A 24,477-nucleotide genomic window follows, 5' to 3' on the forward strand; every position below is an offset into this window, starting at 1 on the left:
TGGATGGAAGGATAGATGGATGGATGGAAGGATGGAAGAAAGGGTGTGTGGATGGATGGATGGATGGGTGGAAGGATTAGTGGAAAGATGGATAGACGGACGGACGGACGGACGGGTGGGTGGGTGGATGGATGGATGGATGGATGATCACTGAATTTCTTACACATATTTATCCCAGGAAAATGAAACCTACACGCACTCAGACAAGCACACCCCCGCTGTTGTGTTTGTACGTGACACCACTGATTTTGCTTATTGCTCAGATTACTTTCCTTTTTTCCTCTTTAAAATCTGGGCCATTTATCTGAAATAAAACCAGTGATTTAACATGGAGGAACAAAAACCTTCCAGTATTGCATTTCAAAACATTTTGGTTGTTTGAACATTTCTGTCACATCCAACAGGGTAAGAACTACTGGAATTTAACTCACACTCACAAATGCCTTTATTTCACATCGCAGCTGTATTTTCTAGCAAATTCCGTGTCAAGGAAGCAGAAGCTGTCAGGCTCAGTCTAACACACACCCTGACCCAGAAGCTCCTCAGCCTCACCCGCTGCCAGGCTTCATGCAGCCCGGCAGGAGGATCTGTCCTTGCCCATAGCAGGGTGGTGATGGGAGGTTTTTGGAAAGGGTGCAGAAGGGTAAGCCCCTGGTGGCCCGTGCTGTGTGGCACGGCGTGGCCTGCAGCCCTGCTCGTGCAGCCGCGGGGTTTTATCTCCTGATACCTTCCCTTTGAGGTGGCTTAAAGCAAAGCAGAATCCAGATTTGGGGATTAGGGGAGGGACAGAAAGGTCAGCCTGGATCAATGATGATTAGCTGGAAAGGACCTAAAGAGCCCATTGTTTGCTCTGCGTTAACGATCCTGCTGCTGAGCGCAGATTCTCTCCGAACCACTTGAGAAACAAAAGGACAAACACGCGGCTCTGCGGATTAAAGCCCCGAATCCCTCCACCTGTGTGCGTGCCAACGCTGCTGGGGCAGCCTGCAGGCCCCGTGTGCCGCATCGCAGCCGGGCGGGAATGGCCGCTCCGACCCCGTCCCACCGAGCTGGTGGCACGCAGCCCCGTCCTGCTCTCACCCCCGTGTCTGTCCTTAGGAAAAAGAGAAGCGAGGGCGAAGGAGGACATACTGCAGCAAGCAAAGCGGGGAGCGAAGCCTGGCAGGAATGTGCTGATAGAGGGAAGGCAGGATGGTGGCAGGGGTGCAGAACCTTCCTGGGGGGGAAATGGAAACACATCACGGCGTTGTTTTCACGTGGGGCACCCGAGGAGCACGTGAAGCCGCCCACCTGAGCACACGTGGCTGGCACCTGGCCGCACCACGGGACGGCGGCAGCGCCTGGGGGCACGGGAGGCACCCACCCAGCCCAGCCCCTTCCCGGAGCTGCACTGACACAAGAGCAAAGACTCATCCCAATCACGAGGCAAGCACCTCTTTCCAACCTGCCCTGATCTCTGCTCATTGCCCACACACCACTCGCTCACGTCTTCCCACCTCGCTCTCCAGATTTCCCGTAAAAGCTTCATTTAGATTGAAAATGATATTTTCAGCACGTTAATTAAGTACTAATTGCTGATTAGAAACATATTTACCAAGGTCTAACAACTATGTAACAAGTGATGTCTTATTACACCACCATTCCCTGGGAGTTAGACCTGCGGAAAGATTGTTCTAATAAGCAATTGGCATTTGGGTAATGTGCAGTTAGCAAGCCGCGGAGCCGCTCTCCCAAATGGGAGAAGACAGTTATTTATGTTAATGAGATGCCAGCTGATTATTAGAAACACATTGATACAGGTTTGGGCTGTGGTGTAACTGATACATATCTACTGCGTTCAGTAGCTGCGAAACCTCAATCAATGTGTTTCTCATATTCAGCCTGCATCTCGTGCGCATCAAGAATATCTCAGATGGGGAGAAGAGCTCTGGTTCCTAGCAGCTGCCAGGACACCCCCACATCCTGCCCTGCTCCCCTCTCCGTGATCTGGCCTGGGCTCAGGGTCGGGCTGCCGGGAGCTGGGGCTCATGGGGATTCCCCTCTGGCCACGTCCAGCATCCTGCAGAGGGGAGCTCTGGGGCGCTGCGTGGCACCCGCTGGGAGTCAGAGCTCAGTGAGTTCTGCACATCTTCAGTTCTTAAGGCAAATTGGGCTTAGGAGACGCTGGTTGGGGGATGCGTCTCTTGACTTTCCTGCGGTGCAGAAGGCAGAGAGGAGCCCAGCACAGTGGGGATAAAGGGGCAGGAAGCAGAGGGTCCCCACGGATGCAGCAGCACCTCTGGTGGCCACAGCTCTCTGTGCCACCGCCTCCTGTCCCGTGGTGCTGGGGTGCTCCTGCCCCATGTCCAGACCTTTGCCCTTCACTCTGTGCAGCTGGGACCTGTCTGGGGAAACATCCCGGCTGCAGAGAGATTTAGAACCGAACAGAAACCCCAGGGGATGGTGAGAGGTCATCTTCCCATCCAGAAGGGAGCGTTACCTTCAGTGTGACCTTGTCCACACTCAGCCTCTGCTCAGCACTTCCCTTACTCCTTCCTCCACTGGAAAAAGTGTTTTAGCATCCCCTCTAATCTCCCCAAACCCACGCTCATGCGCTAATAGGTACTTGCACAACAAAGGTATTTTTTTCAGCCATTTCCGTGGCTCCTCTCTGGACCCTTTCCATTTTCCAGTGGGTTTCCAGAGCCCCAGCAGCAGAACTTGAGGCAGTGGGCAGGATGGGGCTTGCGCAGTCACTGCACCCCTCACCCCAGCACCCTCAGTGCTGCAGCCCCCCCACCCCTCCTCATCCCATGAGTGCCCCCGGGGCCATGTTAGCAGTCCGGGGTGCTGGGGTGCACAGGAGCCAGCAGCCCACGCTGCAGCCACACGCTGCCTCCACCGCTGCAAGCCTAATCTCATTACCGAGCAAAATCGGGTTTGTTTGGCAAGATCCATTTCTATAAACCGCGGTGACTGACACTAATTCCCCCTCAACTCAATTCCTTATCATTGTTGCCCCTCTTCTGCTGGGGCCGGGTCACCCCTTTGGCTCTCTCTGCGGGCAGCACAGGCTGAGGGCTGCCATCCCCGGAGCCAGCTCTGAGCCCACCCACACATCTGGTGCTTGGGCCGTGATGTCCTTGCTGGCTGCTCTGGGGCTGGTGCTGGAATAATCCTTTTTTGGCCAATTCATGATTTTCTTTAAAGAATTTCCTGATTTCATTCTGATTTCTGTGCCTGATTTTTCCTCCTCCATAATTCTCGGCAGCCATGGGGACACCAGTCCTTCCGAAGCAACAAAATCATGGCTTCATTAGCACTGCACTTCGTTTAGCCTCACTGGATGCTGTTTAGTCACAGCAGCGAAATCCTTAGGCACCAGTAAGTTCTGTGCCAGAATTTAATTCGCAAATCAGGAAGTCCAGAGCAGAATAACTCTTCCCTGGGCAAGGGAGCTTCTGCTCACCATGCTGGGGCACTCATGGGGACAGCCATGGGTGAGGGGAACAGCACTCGGTGCCTCCCCTGCTCCCATACATGGAGCCCAGCAAACACTGAGGGAGGGGCTGCCCAGGCTCAGACAGACAGAGGGAAAGGAGCTGAGGATGAGGTCAGGTAGAAAGAGGAGACAAAAAAAGACATTAGTGGGGAAAAAAATCAAAAGGTATGAGAGCAAAGCAGCGGGGATGACGCAGGGTGCTCAGCCCACACCTCATGAATGCCAGAGAGGGGCAGAGAGGGAGTTGTTTTATTATATTTTTTTCCAGCTCTCTTCCTTCCTTTAATCTTTGATCGGGAAACAAGCTGATTTTAATTAAAAAGCCCTCCAATTAATGCTGCCGTGGAGTTTTCATTTCCTGGGCTTCAGTAATTTGCAAGCCCAGGTTATGGAGGCTTTGTGCTCCCTCTTGACAAATAAATAACAACAAGGAGAGGAGCTCACCGGAGAGCGGGGCAGATCCCAGGGCTGCTGGCTGCTCCCCACTGCCAGCATGGGACCCTGAGTGCAATGGGGGGACAGCACCCACTCCACCCACAGCACCCACAGCACCCACTGCAGTGCCTGGCTGGGTGCTCACTGCTCTTCCTATCTCACCCCCACCCACACAGCTGGACGGGCATGAAAGCCCCAGAGGAAAAAAAAAAACAAAAAAAAAAAAGAGAAAAAAAGATTGTGAAAACCTTTATTATCCTCAATCCCATCTATTGTTAACGTGATTGTGAGTAGGGAGTGTTTGGAGAATTCATTTGTGATAAATATTTATACGCTGTGGTTTTTGGGCTGTTATCTGCAAAGTGTGGCTGTTTGATCTGGTGTAGTGCTTTTTTTAGGTCATTTACATTCCCTTTCATAGAAGCCCTTGTCCGATAGCAGCTATCACATAATTATGTTTCTTTTGCTTATCCCTAATCCTGTCAAACCACCTACTTATCTCTAATTTCCTGTCCATTACCCTTATTGTTTGAGCTTAGATCTCCAGCACAGGACAGCGGGCTCTGGGGGCTCCGGGGCTCAGCAGCAGCAGGCGTGGGCAGCTTCCCACCACCAGCAGCCCCAGTGCTGGCACTGAAGGGCCCTGCTCGTCCACGGCCGGTACAGAGCTGCCCTGTGCTCCCCATGCCCGGGCCGGGTGGATTCACATGCAGGAGCCCATAGGAGTCGGTCCATGTGCAGCACCTCGCTGGGTGATGGGCTGCCAGCCCCCGGGTGCAGCAAGGCAGCACAAGGTGCAGGGCGCTGCCATTGTGCCAGGACAGCTCCCTGCGAGGCACGAGCTTGCATCTCGGAGCCATCAGAGCCACGGGGACTGATCTGTCCCGCTGTCTCCAAGGCAACCTCGCGTTTGGATTTGAGAGGCAGGAGCAGGGGCACCGCAGGGTGTCACCTCCCGGCCGTGGTGCGATGCTACATGGTGGCACAGCACAGCGTGGCCAGCCCCCGCCCTGCCAGCCCCTCCTGCCAGGTGTTGGATGGGTGTTTTGGAAAGGTCCAGAGCTGTGGTCACCTCTGGAGATGGCTGCTCTTCACCTCCAGGTATGTCATGACAGGGTTCTGATAGATACTGTGCCTGCCACAGCATCCATCATGCGCCCTGCATCCCCAGGAAAGGGAGGCCGTTTAGAAGCACCCTCCCCATGTTTATGGGAAGAATTCTCAGATAACCCAGCACTCATCTCGGTCTATATCAGCCCCGGCTGGGGTACGAGCACTGCTCCTCTCTGGCATCGAGACGCCATCCCCTTTAAATGCATTGAGGCAGAAGCAGCCTGGCTGACGAAGCTCAGGCTCCACGGTGCAGATTTCCAAGTCACCGCATCTTCACACAGTGCTTCAAAGGTGAGACACTATCAGTCAAACCCGGCTGGCTCCCCTGGCTGTGACCTGCACTCAGCCCCATCAGCTCAGCTCCATCAGCTCCGTATTGCCGCTCCGGTGGTGACTATGCTGTTAGCATTTCGAGCACATCCTCCCCCATTAGTGCTGGCACGCAGGGCACAGCCATTTGTCTCTCCCATCCTCTTTGCTGCTCGCCGTCACCTCCCCGTGCCGCATGATGCTGGATGTGGTCACTCGTCCCACGTGCCAGAGCTCCGTCCTGCAGCCCCTGACCTGCATAGACCAGGGCCAGGACAGCAGGACTCTGAGATGCCCCAGCCCTGGGGACAGCTGCAGTATGAGGTCTCGCCAACTTGGCAGGGATGCGTCCGGGCCTGGATTTAACCACCCAGCTGCTGCTCCTCTTCCTCTCAAAGAAAACTGCAAACCCAAATCTGGACACAGGAAACCCAAGGCTGTCTGAAATTGAAAGCTGGGATTGGAACGTCAGGGTCTGAGGCTCAAACTCACCTCTGGGAGGAGGAGGAGACATCTCAGGGCTGGGGCTGGAGCAGCTGCAAGGCTCTGGGGCCGCTGCCTGCTGGATCCAAGAGCCCAGTGTGCAGCAGCCATGCAGTGGCAGCTTCAGAGCACAGCTGCTCCACCAGTTACACGGTCTCCTTGGCCTGTGCTGCCCTACGAGATCCCACTTACTCCCCACAGCGCATCTTAATAGCATGTGGCTCATTTCTTAACCATTCCTTATTACAGCTGCTTTCTGCCAGATGCGCACCAGCTCCGTGCCCATCGTGAGCGGGGCAGTGCGTGCCGCCCTCCAGCACAGCTGAGCTGTGGCCAGGCGCCAACACTGCCTATTATGGGTTTTATATTGGAGTTTTACTCCAGATAAAGAGAGAGCCGCTGGGGAATCTCTGTCTGCCACTGATGCCTCAGCCTGACTGCAAATAAACCGCTCCTCCGTCAAACAAAGAGCGCGCATCACCTCCACCGAAAGAACCGTAGGTGGCATGCAAGGCCAGCTTACAGGGACGCCCGCCACCCGCTTTGTCGTGCAGCCCTCGCTGTCTGCATTTCAATGACGCCGGCTCCGAGCAGCAGCAGTGCCAGGTGCTGGCTGAGCACCGCCACTCCCGCTGCCACCACTGTCACCGCGCCGGGTGGGACCTGGGACGGACCTCGGGCTGAAGCCAGCCTTTGGAGGACCCCGAGCAAGGGCTTTGGGGTTGGGGAGGGGCGGGGTCATCCTCAGCCCTTCCCTTCCCCTGGGGATTGGTCATGCTGTGTACTGCATGTCCCTGCGGTTGCTGCTTCTCTGCAAACCTGAGATGGAATCTGCAGGGTTGGTGGTCTGCACCCCATGGGGAGCTCCGGAGGACAATGGGGCACCCAACATCCATATGGATGAAGGAGCCGCAGGGCAGTGAGAAGTGCCAAAGCGGCACACCTGGATCCAGGAGACAGGCAGTGCAGGCTGCAGCACTGACCTAGGCTGCAGCAACAGCTCAGGTGCAGCAGGTCTTGTGCCCCGCTGTGCCCTGTCCAGGGCTGGCAGGAGGGCACCGTGGATCCACGCAGCCCCAGCAGCACCTGGGCCCTGCACGGTGTTTTTCAGGGTTTTCCATTCTGACTCATGCCGGCTCGCCTTGATGCCGGGCTTCTGACGCAGGCACGGTTTGCGGAGAGCAGCAGCTCGGTAATTAGCAGGAGCAGCTGGCCACGAGTGGGGAGACAGCGCTGTGCGTTGCCACCAGCCAGAGCCCTCAGCGTCTGAAGTGAGAGCTGGGGGGGCTTTGATTGCTGAAGTGACATTGAAAGACAGCAGATCCCCGTGTCCTGCCCCGACATCCCTCCCAAAGGGAAAGCTCAGATATGGAAGGCTGCATTGATCTTTTTACTACAAAAAATGTGTATGGAGCAGGGTACCTGTCCCCCGACATGGCTGTTCCCAGAGATGGTGCTGACTTTTCCCTCCTGTGCATGTGCACGCTGGGTGCTGGCAGTAACTGCCCCAGCTGCCATGTCCCCTGCACTGGGGATGCTGAGTCTCAGCTGTTGCATTGCATGCGCTCCATGCTGAGCCTCCTCCTGTACAGCACAGCACAGCACTGCACGGCTGCACTCAAAACTTGGGATCACTTAAAAAGTGAAAAAAAAAAACAAACAGCTTAACTCCCTAGCAAAAACCTGAATTAAAGCAACCCAGGGCACACTACAGTAGAGCAAAGGCTTTTCTTAATCCTTCCTTGTTTTCAACTCCCTCCTCCCGGGATGGGCAGGGATGGGACATGCCATGTTATTAGCAGGACCACAGTTCCCATGCAGCTGCCCCAGCTGGAAATCCAATATCCTGTGACTCTGACACCAGAGCCAGCTCCCAATAGGTGCCTGCAAGATGTGGGTCAGAACATAGGAACTGACGCAGCAAAGCAGAGCAGTGCTCCGTTCAGCCCTGGAACCAGCGCTTTATTCATCTAAGTTAGAGAGCCACCAAGAAGGGGACCTGCATGCTGAGGAATCTGTGTCCTGTGCCCATCAGGATCACAAACAAAATGCTCCCAGATTCTGCATCTGGATGGTCATAGCGTGCCTGAAAATGGGCAGAACCTCAAAGAATCCTCCTCAAAGTCTGCTAAGCAACTTGCAAAGCCCCCGCAATGGGAGCAGCGCAGCACTCCCATCGAGGCAGAGCCGGCCTTGCCCTGTGCTGCCTGTGGAGCTGCCAGCTGCCAGCCCAGGGACAGTGAGAGCCCTGCGATGGGATAGAGCACTGTGCTGCCAGCATGGCCGTGCCTTGCCCGGCCCCGCCAGCCCCCACTGACCAGGACTTGGCAGTGCTGAAGCCCAGCCCTTCCTTCTCCCCTCCAAAAGTCTGCAGCTTCCTGCCGGGCTGTTTCCTGGCTATTTATAGAGCAGGACTGACAAGGTGCCCTGCAAGCAGGCAGCCCTGCGTAGCTGCTGTCCTGAGCACGCTTGCTGGAACAGAGGGTCTCTCTGCTGCCTGCACCCGGCCCTGCATACCCCAGGTCCAGACTCACTCTAGCACCCATGGTGCAGGTGTCTCCTGGCTGTCATACATTCACTGGGGAAGTGCACAGAGTGACTGACCCTGCAGCACTTGACCTGGCAAGGACCATCCCTGACTCGCAGCAGGGGAGCAAAGCCCTGCAGTGCCCCTGCCTGTGCCACCCAGCACCCGTGTGCAGCTGCATCCTTGCCCAGTGCCCTGCAGGGATGCAGCTGCTGCTCCCTTCTGGAGATGCTGCTCTTGCCCGCACCCTCCACCCTCAGCTCCAGCGTTCCCACCCAGCCACAGCCCTGCTCTCCCATGCACAGCCCTTCCTGGGAGCTGGCCAAAGTGAATGTCTCACTCTGAGCAGCACCTCCCTTCCACACCTCTCCAGGCATGAGCACGGTCCCTGTGACCATTGCTTGTCCCATCCTCCCAGACCTGAAGCACCTCCGCACCACCAGGCAGGTCAGCAGGGCACGCAGAGAGCCTCTGGTGCAGGTCCCAGCTGCACAGGGAAGGATGTCAGGAGCATTCCCCATGACAGGAAAGCACAGGGTCTGGGCCAAGATGGGAATTAAGAGGGGGCTGGCTGTGCTGTACCTGGTGTGAGAAGCAGACACCGCTCCCCAGAGCTGTCAATCTGGTACCTTTCACCAGCACTAAAATTCAATTAGTTAAAACAACAACAACAACTGTGGCTCCAGACAGCTTGCGCCTAACACATTTGATCCCTTTTATTACTCAGCACTGCTCCAAACCCAGCCAGCAACATCCTCGCTGACTCCCACTAGTTTCCCTGTTTTATTCTACCAGGATTAAGTCAACCCTACAGACTCCAGCTGTTTTGTGGTTGGGCCTGGATACATCTTTATACTCTAGCTACATTATTAAGTGGATTGTGGCCAAATTGACAGAGCTGCTTCGGGGAGGACAAGGCCATTCAGGTCAATGATGGTCCTGCCAGCTGGAGAGACACTCGGGACTCATGATTTGCTAGCAAAGCTCTGGACTGTTGTCTTAGCCTCACTTGATGTCTCGGAGGGGGCTTCTGTGAAAGCCCTGACTCTAGCAGGAATGTTTGATTTCTTGGCAGAGATGTGTAACAATCTGTCTTGGAGTATTGCAGGAAGATTTCGTGTTTGGGCGGTTTGTCCATAGCATCGCTTCATCGTCTGCTGCGTAATCCACTCCTTGGCCTTCCCTGAATGGAGTCTCCGCTGACCGCTGGCAGCCCCCTCTGCCCATCGCTGCTGCACAGGGCTGATCTCAGAGCACTGTCCCCGGGCTGGCGGGAGCTCACGCTGCTCAGGACCCAGGCAGTGACTGTGCTGCGAGCCCACCCAAAGGTGCAATGGCACGTGCCACATCGTGGTGCGATGTAACGTGACGCAATGCCGTGCAATGCGAAGCAGCAGGGTGCGATGCAGCCTGATCTGATGCAACGTGACGTGATGTGATGTGATGCAAGGCAAGGTGATGCAGCACAACACAACGCAACACGATGCGAGGTAATTCGACACAGTGCAATGCACGCATGAGGAGCATGGCTCTGCCCATGCCAAATGGGAGGACTCAGGAGGAGAGTTAACTAAACAAAGAAGAGCCCGGTTTGCTCCCAGGTTAAAGCACCCTTTGTGCTGTTAATGAATAGCAGCAGAAGGGTCGTGCAAAGAAAGGGATGAAAGCTCCATCCATCAGCTCATTTGAAACAAGACTGTCTGCGTGATTTATGAAACCCCCTTGGACGCAGGGGGCTGCAGGGGGCTCCTCCACCATCTCAATGCAGAGTGGCAGCGGGCGGGCGGTCAGCCCGTGCCACAGGTACGTGCTGGGGAGTGGTCACACGTCACCTGGTGGCAGCTGGGTACCCTCCAGTGCAGGTCACTGAGCTGAAATAACTCCTTGTGTCCAGCTCCAGGCATGACAGCTCTTAATCTGCGGGAAGAAGAGCTTCTTTTGATACGGTGAAATTCATGGTTGGATGCGGATGATGCTTAATGTGGGCAGCCCTCCGACTGCGGGTGAGAACATCCCCGCAGTGAGTTAAGAGCACATTGTCCGGAGCCATCCCACGTGAACCAAGCACCCCACCTGGGTGCAGCTCAGCCCCTCCGTGCACACGCAGCCCCACACGCCTGGGCAGCGCAGGGGGCAGTCACTGCACGCTTACCTCCGTCAGTCTGCAAAGCTGATCCTCCTGCAGCACAATAACACCGCTTCCATGTGTGACTCATAGTTTTCCCCCTGCCTTGGTCTCGTAGTTTTTCTAATTACTGCGAGCTTTGCAACTGTGAACATGTAATGTTCCAGAAATGTGTGTGTGATTCACCTAACGCAGGGAGCGTACTTCCAGCCAAAAGGGACTCGGAGATTTTTTTGGCATCAGCCTGCGACCTGGAGAGCGGCCAGAAAAGCTCACCAAGGTCATTTCTTTCTCCTTCTCCTCTTCCCTGTGCTTCTCCCTTTCCCTCAGCCCCTCTCTCCTCCCCCCCCCCTTTTTCCTCCAAACAAGAATCAGGCAGCACCTTGTTTATTACTCATCAGCCTTCCCCCTATAAAAATCCCCCCAGAAACTCACACCGAGCCGCAGCTGCGCTCCTGCCAACTGCTCTCTCCGCGCCCTCCCTGCGCTGCTCCGCGGGAGCACATCCTGCTCGGGGCACAGGCACGGGGCTGTTGGCTGGAACATGTTCCCATGGGACTGAGGAACTTATCTTCCATCGGGACGTGTCCATGGAGTACCCCGGGTGCCGTGAATCTCCTATAGGAGTTGTGCGTCCATCTGTCCATCTGTCCTCAACCAGTGGTCGGTATTTTGGGCAGCCCCAGCCCCAGGGCATTCCCACCCCATTCCTGCAGCGGCCGTGGTGGGAGGTGTTTGGGAAGCAGTTCGTGCAGGCACGGCCCCAGAGCTCCCATTGCGCGTGGAAATAATCTGGCATCCCACGAATTTTTATGAAAGCAGCAGCAGCGTTTGCGGCTGTTATCAGCTGTAACAGGTTAGCATCAGACAGAGTCTGTGGGGGGAGTGGGAAGGGGGACCAATGTGCATCGGTTGTCACTGCCTCATTTCGGTCCATGGGTTCCATGCTGTCCCATAGGAGCCTCTCAGATCTCCCAGCACGTCCCTTGAGGACACAGCAGGACATTCCTGAGCCCTGGCTGTGCTCACATGGTGTCCTCAAAGCATCTGCACGGCCGGGCACTGGGGCTGGAGCTGTCTTCCTGTGTGGAGCTGGCATCAGCACAGTGTCCTGGCATGGGCTCATGTGCTCCCTTCCCACTCTCCTCTCCATGTAAGCCAGGGTCAAGAGACTCACCCTCACCGCTCTGCCAAATCCTACCCCAGTGTAGGACTCCACATCACTGAAAACCCCAGAGCCCTCAGACCCAAAGCTGTCAGAGGAGCGGTAAGGGTGGCATGCGGGGAACTCTGGCACTCCCAGGGAGCAGATGTGAAGGGCTTTCAGCTGCTTCCTCCGTGCTTTCAGCAGCTGGGACACAAATGACATGGAGCTTGTGACACAAATCCCGGAGCTGGCGAACAAACGCCAAGCACACAGCTGGTCCCACGGCCATGAGCTGTGGCTCAAAGCACATTTTTGCAGTGCACGCTTTCTCAGTGGAGCAGTGCATGTCCATGGTTACGCTGCAGCGTGAGCACGGGGGATGCTTCGGGACATCTCCCCCAGCAGCATTTTGCCGAATTCTTCATCTCTGACATCACAGATCAAGGCAGAGTTTAAAACGGTGGCCAGATCGCTGTTTCACGGACCTAGAGCAAATACACTAAAAGCTTCCCCTGTGTGTGTGCAGATTAAGTCGTTAATGAATATTTTTGCTAAGCATAAGAAATCTGGCCGGCCTGGGAGCTCAGCTCGGCCAAGATGTGGGAGATTTGGCGGAGCAGCCTCGGCACAGCAGCAGCGGGGCCCCAGGCACCGCACGGCGTGGTGAGCGCACTGGGCAGCCCCTGCGCTACTGCTGAACTGGGCAGGAATGTGGTCCTGCACATTGCTGGGGGCTGCAAAGCACTGCAGGAAAACTTCCGTGCGTCCAGGGAGGGAGCGTGCTTGTGAGTGTGTGCATGCAGACCCGGGTGAGAGCTGTGCAGATATGTGCTGAGGAAATCCACGAGCACTGCCGATCCCTGCCTGCTGCACGGGGCAGTGGGGCCGTGCCGTGGGGAGGGGCAGGGGGCAATGGGCTCTTTGCTGGCACAGGTAATGCTGGGAAACAAGCCTGGGAAGGCGGAGTTCTGAGTGTCTGCTGAAAAAAAACAAACATGAAGGGGTCTGAAAAAAGGGGAAAAGGAAAGAATTTAAAACCATCTTGGTATGACAGTAACCTTCCCTGCCTCACATTTTCCAGGGATGGTGCTCAGGCAGCTTTACAGATGTTAATTAAGACTTGTGCCCTTCCCCGGGGATGCACTGAGGTATTACAAATAATAGTATTAGCAGGAGTATCGGTACAGACAAATTAATTAAGGGTAATATCTTAAAGGCAGAAGGCTGCTGGGTCACGCTGCTGGCTGGGAGATGGGTGGGAACAGCCTCGCAGGGCGGGGGAGTGCTTGCAAGGAGCAGCAGCTTCATTTAATGGTGTAGGTGCATTAGGAGGGGTGCAATAGAGGGGCTTCCCCCACTCTGCTCACTACAGGGCAAGGAGAGCACAGCAGGTGCTGACCCCGTGAGCCAGCACTGCTGCCCTCGCAGCCCCAGGAGCGGTCCCAGCCCTGCCGGATGCTTTTTGGCCAGCTGCATTCAGCCTTGGTCAGAGGGAGGATGTGGCCGTGGGTAGCCCGTGAATCAGCCCGGCAGCAACTGCACGCAGAGTTATTTTGGGAAGCCAACTCTTTGTGTGTCACACTGCTCCTCGTGTCCAGAAAGAGCCACCGAGAACGGTGGGGAAAAAATAATGCCTCGAGCCGTGATGCACTTCATGTGGGATATGACCTGGTCTGATTTCCTGCGATTCTGCCACTTCGGGCCACCGGCGCAGAGCTGGGGCAGCACTGCCGGCTGGAGGGTGTGGGACAATGGCCGGAGTGCCCATCCGTGCCAGCACCGTATCTGATCCTGCGAGGAAAGAGGGGTTCCTGCGGCCCCCAGATAGGGCCGTGCATTGTTCAAGCCGTTTATGTCCGTGCAGGTTTGGCAGCCAAGGTCCTTGGGACATTGGGTGAGGCAACTCCTGTTGTTGTAGACATCACTTCCATTTTCCTTCCTCTTCTTCCTTTGAAACAAAGCCGTTATCACTGCCCTGATCTCGCTCCTGAAGAGGGATGAGGAGGGGGTCATGCTGCCCATGGAAGCCTTCCCCTTCCCGGCACGCTCGTTTGTCACCTGGGAGTGGTGACAGCGCGGTGTGTGCTGGGGCGCGCGGCGAGGCCACTAGGCTGCATTCTTGGAGCGCTGCTGAGAAAGTCTGTGGCTTCTTCAGGGAGGCTGCAAGGAAGAGAGTTAGTCTAATGGAGCCAAGCCCTAGCTACAGCCAGAGAGACCACAGGCAGGTGGTCTGCGTGGATCTATGGTGGGATGAAGGGGAGGAATTGTGCTCTCCTGGGAAGGCAGTGACCCGGCCGGGGCACCTGGGTGGTGCTACACAGAGCAGAGCTAATGGGTGTAGGTCACCTCTCAGCTGCTGCAGGAGGGAGAAGCAGCACGTCGCTGGAAGTATCTGAGCACAGCCTTGGCCAAGGCCCAAGGAGAGACTTTCCAGACCCCTAATCCAGCATCAGAAGAGCATGAGCTAAATACCACCCAGAGAAACGACGCTTTCAGGAACGCACCCTGGCACAGCTAATTGGTGCGGGCAGCCCTGCCTGGCCGTGCCTCTGCCTGCTCCGGGAGCCGCGCTGCTCACAGGCTGCAGTGGTCACCATGCAGCAGGCCCAGCCCCGCAGCTCCATGGCCAGGAATTGTTTCCCACGGTGCCTGCACACACCCGCGGGTGGAAGCTGCCTGTCCCCAGCACTGCCCCTGTCCATCCGCAATGCACGCACAGCCGCAGAATGCAGACCGGCCCCTTTTTCCATCTTAAACTCCTCGGTGCTTGCATTCCTCTGGAGCTGCTGTTTTGTTCATCACTCCTCTTCCAGCATGTTCCCAGAGTGTGCTCAGCCCTTACTAATTAAAGCAAAGGCAAGGAGAGGCAGCGATCTGTGCGTGGAGCAGACATGCAGAAGCAAGGATGCTGTGAGTCAGGGAACGCTCCTTGCCAATTCTTCACATATGCTTTTGTACTCACTCATTGTTTGGCTTCTTTATTTCTTTTCCCAAAGAGTTAAGCAGATGGATGGGAGTGCTCCCTGCGCGTACCCGTGATTACGCTGAGCTGTAGGAAATGCGCTCCGGGCATCGCTGCGGGGCTGGGCAGAGTGCGCAGAGCGGCAGGCAGCAGGGTCCTGCTCTGCTCACAGCATGTGTGGGCAGGGCAATGGCAGCAGGCGAGCAGCTGGCTGGGAGACCGGTGGTCCACGTCGGATGCAAGCCACAGAGGCTGGGGAAACCAAAGCTATGTCATGGCTGGAATGGATCCTGCTGCTTGCGGTGAGAAGCTGTGCAGCTGTGTCCTGTGAGGGAGTGCAGGCTGTGGAAGGGCTCTGCCCCAAGGTGTCCCTCGTGCCACCAGACAGCATTATCAGTGCGGCAGAAGAAGGTCCTCAGCACCCTGCAGAGCATCATCACAGCCTCACTCTCCCTTCCCAGTGCCTCCTCCTGCAAGAGCAGCTTTGGGTGCCCTGACCTCATCCAGTGCCGCTCTCCACCTCAGCGGCAGCGATGGCTGAGCCCCTACCCTCAGTGAAATGAAGGAGAGGAGATGCACAGCACCCTTGGAGCCCAGAACAACGTCACACAAAGCTCTTGTTTGGGCACCCTGTCTGCACATTGCAGTGTGATGCAAACACCATGCGTGCGTCCCCGACCAGCCAGCTCTGCTGAGTCTGAAACTGCAGGCGCAGGGGGGAGCACGCAGGCAGATGCAGAAGGCATGACAGAGAGAAATTAAGACTGAGACCCGCTGTAGCAGAAGAGACACCTCCAATTGGATCAACGTCAGCTCTAATGTGGAATCTTCCTCTCACACATGTCTATCTCATGGCTTTGGGTGGGCACTAGGCTCTGACAGCGGGGTTTGTTCAGCAAGGTTCGTGCAAAGCAGCTGGACACAGGCACCGCTCCTGCCTTGCAGTTGCAGAGAGCTCTGCAAAATGCTGAAACTGTCTGGAACAAAAAGCCATATTTTCCTCAAAACGAGGGAGTTATGATGATACTAACACTCCCTTATCACCATTGTCGCTGCAGAAACACATGCACCTCATCAGCTGCAGATTGTTGGGGAAAGAACAAACCATCTTCCCACACTTTGTTCCAGAGAAAGGCTGCCAGCGTTACCTACACGTGCGCTGAGCAGGTGGAGGGAGATGGCAGCGCTCAGATAGGGCACTGCGCTCAGCCCGAGGGAGGCGGGAGCTGTGCTCGGCTGCATGTGGGCGTGTGAACGCTCAGCCATGGCCTCAATAATATTCCACTGTCACTGGGACTCTGCCCAGCCCGGTTCTGGTTTCTCTCGGTGACCCTGGGAAAAGCTCCAGGCCACCCAGAATGCAAATGCAGCACAGAAAGGCAGCGGGAGGGATCCCCTCCCAGCCGGAGGGTTTTCTGAAGGTAGGCATGAACCGAGCTTCTGCTCTTTCCAAACTGCTTGGAAAAAAAGAAACACGCTTTGGCCCAGGCCTCCACTCTGCAACTCACATCAAAGCTCAGCTGATACCGTCTGAAATGTTTGCTTTGCTCTCGTTCAGAACGGCACATCCACGGCCCCGCTCCCGCCTCAGCTCCGCGTCCATCTCCAGTAGCAAGGTGCGACGAGAAAACCCTTTGCTCAGGCACTGCGCGTGCGGTTCAGGCGGAGCTGGGAAGCGCACAGGATCCCAGGGGAGCAGAGGCCTCTTCACGTTTCCCAGCGCAATCCTTGTAGCAAAGATCTTTGCAGCGCCGCGGGTGAGCGGCTCCAACCTGCCAACCCCTGGCACTCAGCGCAGGAGCCCCACCTGCGAGCAGCGGCACCGGGGCAGCTCCCACTGAGGAACACGGTCCAGCTCTACGGGCTCCTTTAAGCCACGCCAGGCTGCTCTTTGGAGCCATGAAGACATTCTAAATACCACAGAAATGCCAGAACATGCATCCAACGGCCACAAATTAATCAGCACCGGCCAAGCCCGGCGCAGCCTGTTGCTCTCCTCCCTGCTCACGGGGGAGCTCCCAGCACCGCACTTCCGAGGGCACAGGGCCGCTGCCCACGGCTCCCAGAGCACTGCCAGGGACCCTTGCCACAGCCCAACTGACAAACGAGGTTAAAAAAAAAAAAAAAAACGGCCACCGAGTTTGCCACAGAGCGCATGTGGTATTTATCCGTGGGGTGGAACACATTGACACAGCGGGGGGGCAAGACCAAAATTCCCCAGGAATAAATTAGTAGAGCCACACACAGAGCCGGCCACCTCCTCCTCCCCGAGCAGACCGGCGGTGGCACATGGCTCTAACAAAGGCAGCGGGGCTCTGCAAGGAACGGCTCTGTGCAAAATTGCGTGCCACAGAAGAGCCGTGGCTGGAGCCGATCCCCAACACCCGCTGCATCCCGGCTCCACCTCACACATCTCCCTGTGAGCAGTGCCTGCACCCCACCCCTGCACTCCTAGATGTAATGAGGTGCCCAGGGCAAGGCATGAGCTATCTGAAACCAAATGAAAATGCAAGGAAATGCCTGGGGAAGGCCCTGTGTGGGACACTGCCCCGCAAGGACACGTGAGCAGGGACCCGGTGAGCCTGTTCCATCTGCAGCTCCTCCGTATGAGTGAAAAAACAGGAGAAAGAAAATTACAAAGAATGCGGGACACAGAAACAGAGCTGTTTCTAAACAGGATGCTTTTAAAGCCTTCCAGGAGGCATGTGCTGGTTCTTTAATCCCCATCAGTTCATTTATACCTAGTAACTTTTTACTGCTACCCTATTACATCAGGCCCTATAGGGACAGAAGATGGTGGTGGGAGAAACTCAGGAAGTTGGGAATTTGAGGGAGACAGAGTGGATGAGTTATGGAGGCCGCTCCTGTCACCAGCTCTGCTCGAGTTCAGCTGTGGGTAAAGCGCTCAGAGGTCTGAATACTTCTCCAAACTCGCCCGGTGCCCCAAGCCAACACTGCTGGATGGAAACGTGGCCGAGAAGAGCACATGGCTCCTGCTTGCAGCCGGCCAGAAGCACCAGGGGACCAGCCAGCCTAGCCAGTGGTGAGCAGAGGGCTAAAAGGGGAGAGCCTTCCCAGCTGCTCTGAGGCCCGTCCTTGCAGTGCTTTAGAGAGAAGAACCCAGGGCTCACCGAGGGTTCACTTTATTTGCTACCTCGCAAAGTCCAGAATTTCCCTGGGTCCAAGAGCTCTGGTTTACAACCTCTGCTCTTCTGCTCCAGGAATTCTGCACAATAACAGAGCCAGGTTTGTGCTCAGCCAAACCTCTGGCACATTTGAAGAGCGAGGAGGGTTGCAAATGTTATTAATGCTGCGCGCACTGGGCTTAGGAACAAATTCCTCCGCAGAGTGCATCCAGGGCTGTCAGCTGGAGCAGACTGGCTGCAGTCCTGCTCCCAGCTCGGGGACCTCGGTGGGGCGATGAAGCCTCACCTTGAACAGAACGCACTGGCAAGAGGGGAAGGAAGAATAATCCCTTGTGAAACGCAGCAATCGTCGTCTTTTGTTTGGCTAATTGCTGCGATCAGGCCTTGAAGGCGGCAGGCAGGAGTCATTCAGAGGCCAATGATCATCGCTGCCTTAACCAAAGACCTTTGGGAGGCCGGTACCGCATAACCCGCAGGGGATGAGACCTCTCTGCCCCCCCGCAGAATAAGGGCAGAGTATCCCTTATAAAAATGGGTCATTTCAAAACAGCGGCAGTTTTCGGAATGCCCCTTAATTACCCAAACACAGCAACAGTTGGACTCTGCCTCCACATTTCTGCGGCTGGAGGGGGTGGGGGGGGGTCTGTGGGAGAGGGCTGGCACCCGGGCTCCATCCTGCACAACCCCTGCGAGGAGGGGATGGACGCTGAGCACCAGGAAGGACACCGCCTGCACACTGTCTGCAATGGCACAGAGCAAAGGGGATGCGTGAGAGGCCTGTGTACAAAAAGCACGGAGCGGAGAAGGAAAGAGGGGTGGGATAAAGCTGGAAAGAGAGGGAAAGACAAAGAGGAGGAGAAAATCTGAGGCAGAAGTGAACAGAAAAGAAAACGTGAGAGAGGCTGAGCCCCTTGCAGAGAACAGCCTTGCCCCCACAGCCCTGCCGTGCTGCTCGGGCCTCCCCTTCCCCCTTGCAGAGCAGCAGGAATGCCTTTTCCCACTAGCACCATTTTGTTCTTGCTCTGGTTTTTCCTCGCCTGCTTTGTTCTTTCTCCTTACAAGCCATGGCTGAGGGTAAGCGCTAATTCCTTCCAGGTGCTGTGTCCCGACATCCTGCCGCTCCCTGCTCCCCCTGCAGCTCCCAGCCCTGCTCCCTACTCCAGGCAGCACCCAGTGCCCTGGCAGTGGCCTCCTGGCCTTCAGTGCAGGTTTGGGTGCAATGGGAGCACCCCTGCCACCCGCAACCACAGGATTCTGGGCTCAAGGATCTGGGCAGAGTGCGGCTGAGGGGCACATCCAGCACCTCACGTGCTGCATGGAAGCGGGCTGACCCCAGGAGCTCAGCTATCAGCTCCCTGTTTTGAGAGAACACGCTCCCGTGGGGGCCCTTCGGGGTCTGGACAAAGTTCGGAAGAAGCAGAGAATCAACATCAGGCCAGGAAATAACATCCAGCTCAGAGAAATGCTTTGGCATCTCAGTAAAAGTTTTAGAGGGGGAAGAGCGGTCACTCAGGTTGTGGGCAGCAATTCAGGACACTCAGAAATGAGTTCACATGACTCTAATAAAAACAAACCCAGGTCAAATCACAATAGGTGGTCCACATTATGAAACCCACGGACCCAGCAAGATCGGTCCATAGGTTGGTGACACGCAGACCCCTTTCCATCAGCCCAAAAGGGCTCAGGAACACCCCCTGGTGTGAAGGACGGGCTGGGGAGGACTGCCTGGAGCTCAGCAGAGCCTCCTACCATCAGCATGTCTGAGCAGTTGGAAAGGAAGCACAATAAAAAGACCACTTAAACAACTCATCAGCTAAACAGCTGAGAAAGCCAGGCAAGAGGTCTGCCAGCAAGTTGGGGTCTTAATGTGTTTGCAATTCATCAGCCTCCTGCTCAGCTCCTAGCAAGCCGGCGAGGCCGGGATTCAAAGGTGAAATACCTGCATCTGCTCCCATCGTGTCTGCTGCTTAGTGCAAACATTTATGTTTCTCGGCATATAAAATAAACAGGCCCGTGTTCCAGGGAAGCCTGTCAGTGCAACAGCAGATACAATTTATGGTGTGTGAGTATGACTCCCAGTGCACAGGTCCAGGACTGGGGGAAAGGGAGCAGAGTCTCCTTACAAAGCAGATGACTCCGGCTCCTGCTTCATTCTCCACCTGCAGAGAGATGTGGGGCAAAGGAGAGGACAGAGACATCTCCTGGGCTCCTGGAGGGCACGTGTCTGGGGAGTGGCTGGGGCACAGGAGATGTATTTGGTTGCCTGGACACCTGTTGGCACCTCCCAGCCCTCCAAAATACATGGGCACCTTGGGGCTGTGTCTTGCCTCAGGTGCACACACCTCTCCATGGGCACATGGGCAGAATGCATCCCTGAAGCAGCCAAAGGCTCCAGCACAGGAGCTGCAGTCACTGCTGGGCACGGGATGCAGGGTGGAATTGGCTGGACGCAGAAGGGAGGAGGGGAACAGGGGGCAGAGCAGGTGCACGAACCCCAGCACAGCCCCATAACGTCCCCAGCATCCCCACCCATCCCTGGCCAAGCACAGTGAGCAGGCCACAGCCATTATTGATCACTTTTATATCAGCAACAGCAGCACTTTACCCAATAGTGTTGTGTATTACCGACTAGTACTGGTGATGCTGGTGCAGGCTCATGCCTGGGCACAACGGCAGCAGTTAGATGTCATTCCCCACACTGAGGACGATGTGAGGGAAGTGTTCCTGTCCAGCTCCTCTGCTGAGGGCCACACCTCTGTGTTTCCAGGGCTTCAAAAGCAGAGCTGGAGATAAGAGATGAGAAAGAGAAACTCACAGGACAAACGCAAGGAAATAAGGTTACTGGGACCAGCAAGAGAGACTTCCTTTATAAGCCTGTTTCCCATTTCCTCTCCCTCCTCTGAAATTATCTCGAAGTTTTTTTCCCCCCCCCTCTTCACTGCCCCATATTTAATTGAAAACCCAGATCTGTGGTGCAGAGAGGTGTTATTTTCGGCACAAGAATTGAGATATCTCCTAGCAGCTGTCAATCCCCGTGACCTCAGCTTCTGTGCAGACTTTGCGGGCCGTTCCCCCCCCCTTTTTCTTCCCTCCTTTCCCCCCACTTCCCTTTTTTCCTGCAGCTGAGTTACCGTTCCATTGCTCTCCGGTGGGACTCCGACAGGAGCTGAGCTCCTCGCGGATGACACAGAATAATTGAGCCGTCCTTCTGCTGCCCTTCAGCCCCTGCCAGCGCTTCCTGCTGCAAGTGGCAGCCGAGCAGCACCCGCACAGCACCGAGACGACACCCACAGGTACACACAGAGCTCACGGGGCATCGGTTCCGTGCACGGAGGAGGAGATAGAAGCGCTGGTTCTGATTATGGGAACATTAAAAGGAGGCGGAGAGCTGAGCACGGAGGCTGTTCGTGCTGTCAGTGGCTGTTAGCGCTGCCCCGGAGATAAACAGCGAGTGGGGACGGCACTTCCAAACAAATGAGGGGAGAAAGGGCTGCTCCATAAAGAGGTTCCCAGCGCAGATCAGCACGGGGCAGGGCTGGGGGCTGTGGTGTGGGGCAGGAAGCGCTCACCCTCCCTCGGCCACGGCCCCCGCTGCAGATTCCTCAGTGTCCGCTCACAATCAAAACAAACTCATTTCAGCAAGCACTATGACTAAAGGTTTTGACTTTTCTCGTGGTTTTTGTTTTCCCTTCTTTCCCCCCCCCCCCCCTCTATTCATCCATTCTGGCACGAGTTCACCAATGGATTTGATCGTCCCCAAAGCGGTGTTCCTGGTAAATAAACCATTGTCCACCTCTTTCTCCCCAGCACTAGCCATGCCAGCTCCCATTGTGCTGGCAATTGATTCCAGGTGGTTGCAGCCTCTCTTTCCCAGCACACGAAAATGCCTACACAGCATCGATCTCGGTGGTTGGGGCGAGCAAACCACTGCTCAGAAGCACCCACGCTGCCCCAGCCAAGCACCAAGCACTCACTGCAGCGCAGTGGAGAGCACGACGGAGAGCTGAGCACCTTCCTGCACACAGAGGCAAAGACTGCTCGTAACCAGTGAAACCAAACCCTGCGCACTGGATACTGGAGCACAATGGAAAGAAACATCCAAGACAAACCACGCTGCCTGATCCCGAGCCTGGGGAGAGGGTCAGAAACCCGCAGCAGGGCTTCCGGGAGCACCGAACAGTCACCATCAATTTTAAAAGCAGTATCACTTCATAACTTCCTAATTGTAAATGCAGGTGCTGTACCTGTGTTGAGCTGGGAAACCCGAGGCAGGAGAAACACTTCGGCCACTCGAGTTAATGACTCGGGCTCTAAACCAGGAACCTTTAATTCCATTTGTGCACTCGAGCTGGTCCTGAGGTATTTCAAAGGATATCTGTGGTGCTTTAGAGGCATTACAAGGTGTTGTAAGTTAAAATGGGAAACGTCTTTAATTTTGGATAGGGACCTTAAAAACACAACGAAAAGCTTAGGTGAGACTTGTATGCAGAGTGGGAAACATGCTGCCTATAAAAAAAAATGCAAAAATGGAATCGATAGAGGTTAGATGTAATGGTAATATCTGTGCAAAGATGGTTTAATTGTCAGTTCAGAGGGAAATGTCAGCTCCGCAATGGAAATATTTACAGGAATTTATAGCGAGGAACTATTTGGCTCAATCTATGGTCAATGATTGAGATAATTGCTGCAAAATGAGATTGTCTGGCATTGAAAAAAAGGGTCGTAAGAGACAGCTGAGCTGCTAGAATCACTGCTATCCAGCCTGCGCTCGTTAACTAACAAGGAGAGGAATGGCCAGACCTGGTGGGGAGCACCTCGTCCGCTTTAGGGAGATACTGTCCAGGCAAACAGATTTTCTAAAAGAGGAAAAATTTTTCCTGCAGAGTTGGAGCAGGAGGTTTTATAGGGGGGGGGGGAAGAAAAAGAAGGGGGTGGGAGCAGCTCTGCCCCTGTCCTGAGAGAGGCTCCTGGGGGGCACTGCAATGCCCCCAGCTCCTGCCCCACAGCTCCGTGCTGCTGCAGGGAAGCTGCCCCCAGTGCTCACCGGGCAGGGCTGGCACTGCTAACCCCGCTGCCACCCAATGATAAGGAAACAGACTGTCCCACACCTCTCTGCCACTGCTGCCGGCACTGCCCTCTCTTCCGCCCTGTTGCCCTGCAGGTGTGAGCTTGCCAGGCTGCTAACATCGCTCCAACTCGTTCTAAATCCATCAGGACCTCGGGCACCCTCCTTACAGCTGCCCATACTCCCAACTCCTCATGCCCTGCCTGCCTCTGTTCTGCACAGCTTCCCTCCTTCAGCCCCATGCAGCAGCATCCACCCAGAGAGGCTCCCAGGGAGGAGCAGAGCAATCAATCCCTGGAGAGCCCCAATCCACCCTGATGTTCCCACGCCCACCCCTGCAGCAGGAGATGGCCATTACCTTGAGATGAGCCTGAGTTACAGTGCCTCACAGCAGAACATCCGGGCTGGCAGGGAGGACTGAGTGCAGGCCAGAAAATGGCCACACTTCACTTTTTCTTCAAAGGAAAGTGGCAGCACCCCTGCATAGGTGCTCTCACCAGCCAGGCTTCCTGGGCACTGGGGACTCCCAGTAACCCGGTGATGTGCTAACGAGAAGTCCATTGGCTGGCTGGGGGAGTTCAGGACCACCCCCTGTGCTGAGCTTTTATCAGCACTTAATTAAAACTTGACAAGAAGATTAACACACAGAGGGCAGTTTTAATTAACTTGATATCGCATTCAATTTTCCAATTGGTCGCAGCGTACCAGGCACCTGAAGATCCCAATGCAAACCTGAACAGGGTGGGGCAGGGCAGGGAGGTGCTGGCCCTGCACAGGGCTGCCTGGATCCTCTCATGCCCTACCCACACACCTGCTTCTTCTCACCTGGTTTTAGGATGTTAACAGCCACTATGCCCACCTGGGTCCATTCAAGCCTGCCTGCACATGGGAAGAACCTCTGCCCTGTAGGGAACTGGAAGCTGTGTTCACCAGGTCCCCCCTGCTCCCTCATCATGGAGATGCTCTGCAAGACCTGAGAGCTGCCCTGAGAGCTTTCCCTGCAGCCTTGCACTGCTCTGAGCGTTCCCCAATGCTCCCACCACCCAGTGCAGCAGCACACAGGGCAGGGGCACCCGGCTGCACCCCCAGGGCCTGGCTGTGGTCCTGCACCAGCAAACACACTGAACCTTCCACCAGTTCTCTGTCAGAAATAGCTTGCTGTTCAAAAAAAAAAAAAAACAAAAACAAAAAAAAAACATGTTATTGTTAACTTTCTCCTTCCATTGTTTTTTCTATGTCACCTCGTGCCTCTCCCCCTGCTGATTTCCTGACAACCTTGGGCTGAACAATGCACTGACAGAGTATTTTTTTCCTCCAGAGATTTACAGCCTGGGGGGTTGGGGTGCTCTCCCACAGCCCCAGCACGGCTCTGGACACTGCTCTGCTCCCTGCAGGGCAACAGCAAGGATCGGCCCTTTTGCTTTCATTGCTTCAGGACAGTATTAGACTGGGGCAAGGCACCTTGGATCCAATGGGAATAAACTCTCAGCCACACTCTAAGGTCGTGCAGCTGACAAAAGAACGTACCCAGCACTCCAAAGGCAGGTGTCAGCTGAGCTTGTTCTGTTGTGGTCTGTGTGACTTTATTTTTTGGCTGCTGTGGTCTTTCTTGATGCTCTGAATTCAGCCCGTTGTAGTTTAACAAACTGTCATGTTCTAATTTCCCAGGGAGATTTTCATTTGG

General features: G+C 55.5%; 1 protein-coding gene across 3 annotated transcripts; it reads right to left on the bottom strand.

The window, feature by feature from the left end:
* On the bottom strand, nt 8,125-23,919 carry LOC110403319. 3 transcript variants are annotated; one of them, XM_021406429.1, is made up of 4 exons: nt 23,152-23,919; nt 20,860-21,083; nt 20,354-20,511; nt 8,125-13,780 (listed from the first exon to the last, which is right to left on the bottom strand). In XM_021406429.1, exon 4 carries the CDS (start codon nt 11,840-11,842, stop codon nt 10,883-10,885), a length of 960 nt encoding a protein of 319 aa, XP_021262104.1. In that variant the 5' UTR covers nt 11,843-13,780; nt 20,354-20,511; nt 20,860-21,083; nt 23,152-23,919; the 3' UTR covers nt 8,125-10,882. The 3 variants fall into 3 exon arrangements, with proteins under 3 accessions (XP_021262104.1, XP_021262105.1, XP_021262106.1); XM_021406430.1 differs by lacking the exon at nt 20,860-21,083; XM_021406431.1 differs by lacking the exons at nt 20,354-20,511; nt 20,860-21,083.

The sequence above is a fragment of the Numida meleagris genome, chromosome 8 (genome assembly GCF_002078875.1).
Source record: "Numida meleagris isolate 19003 breed g44 Domestic line chromosome 8, NumMel1.0, whole genome shotgun sequence".
NCBI classification, from domain to species: Eukaryota; Metazoa; Chordata; class Aves; order Galliformes; family Numididae; genus Numida; species Numida meleagris.

Excerpts from the sequence above, each read along its gene's own strand:
- LOC110403319 (XM_021406431.1), bottom strand. The coding sequence starts at position 11,842 with ATGTCATTTGTGTCCCAGCTGCTGAAAGCACGGAGGAAGCAGCTGAAA.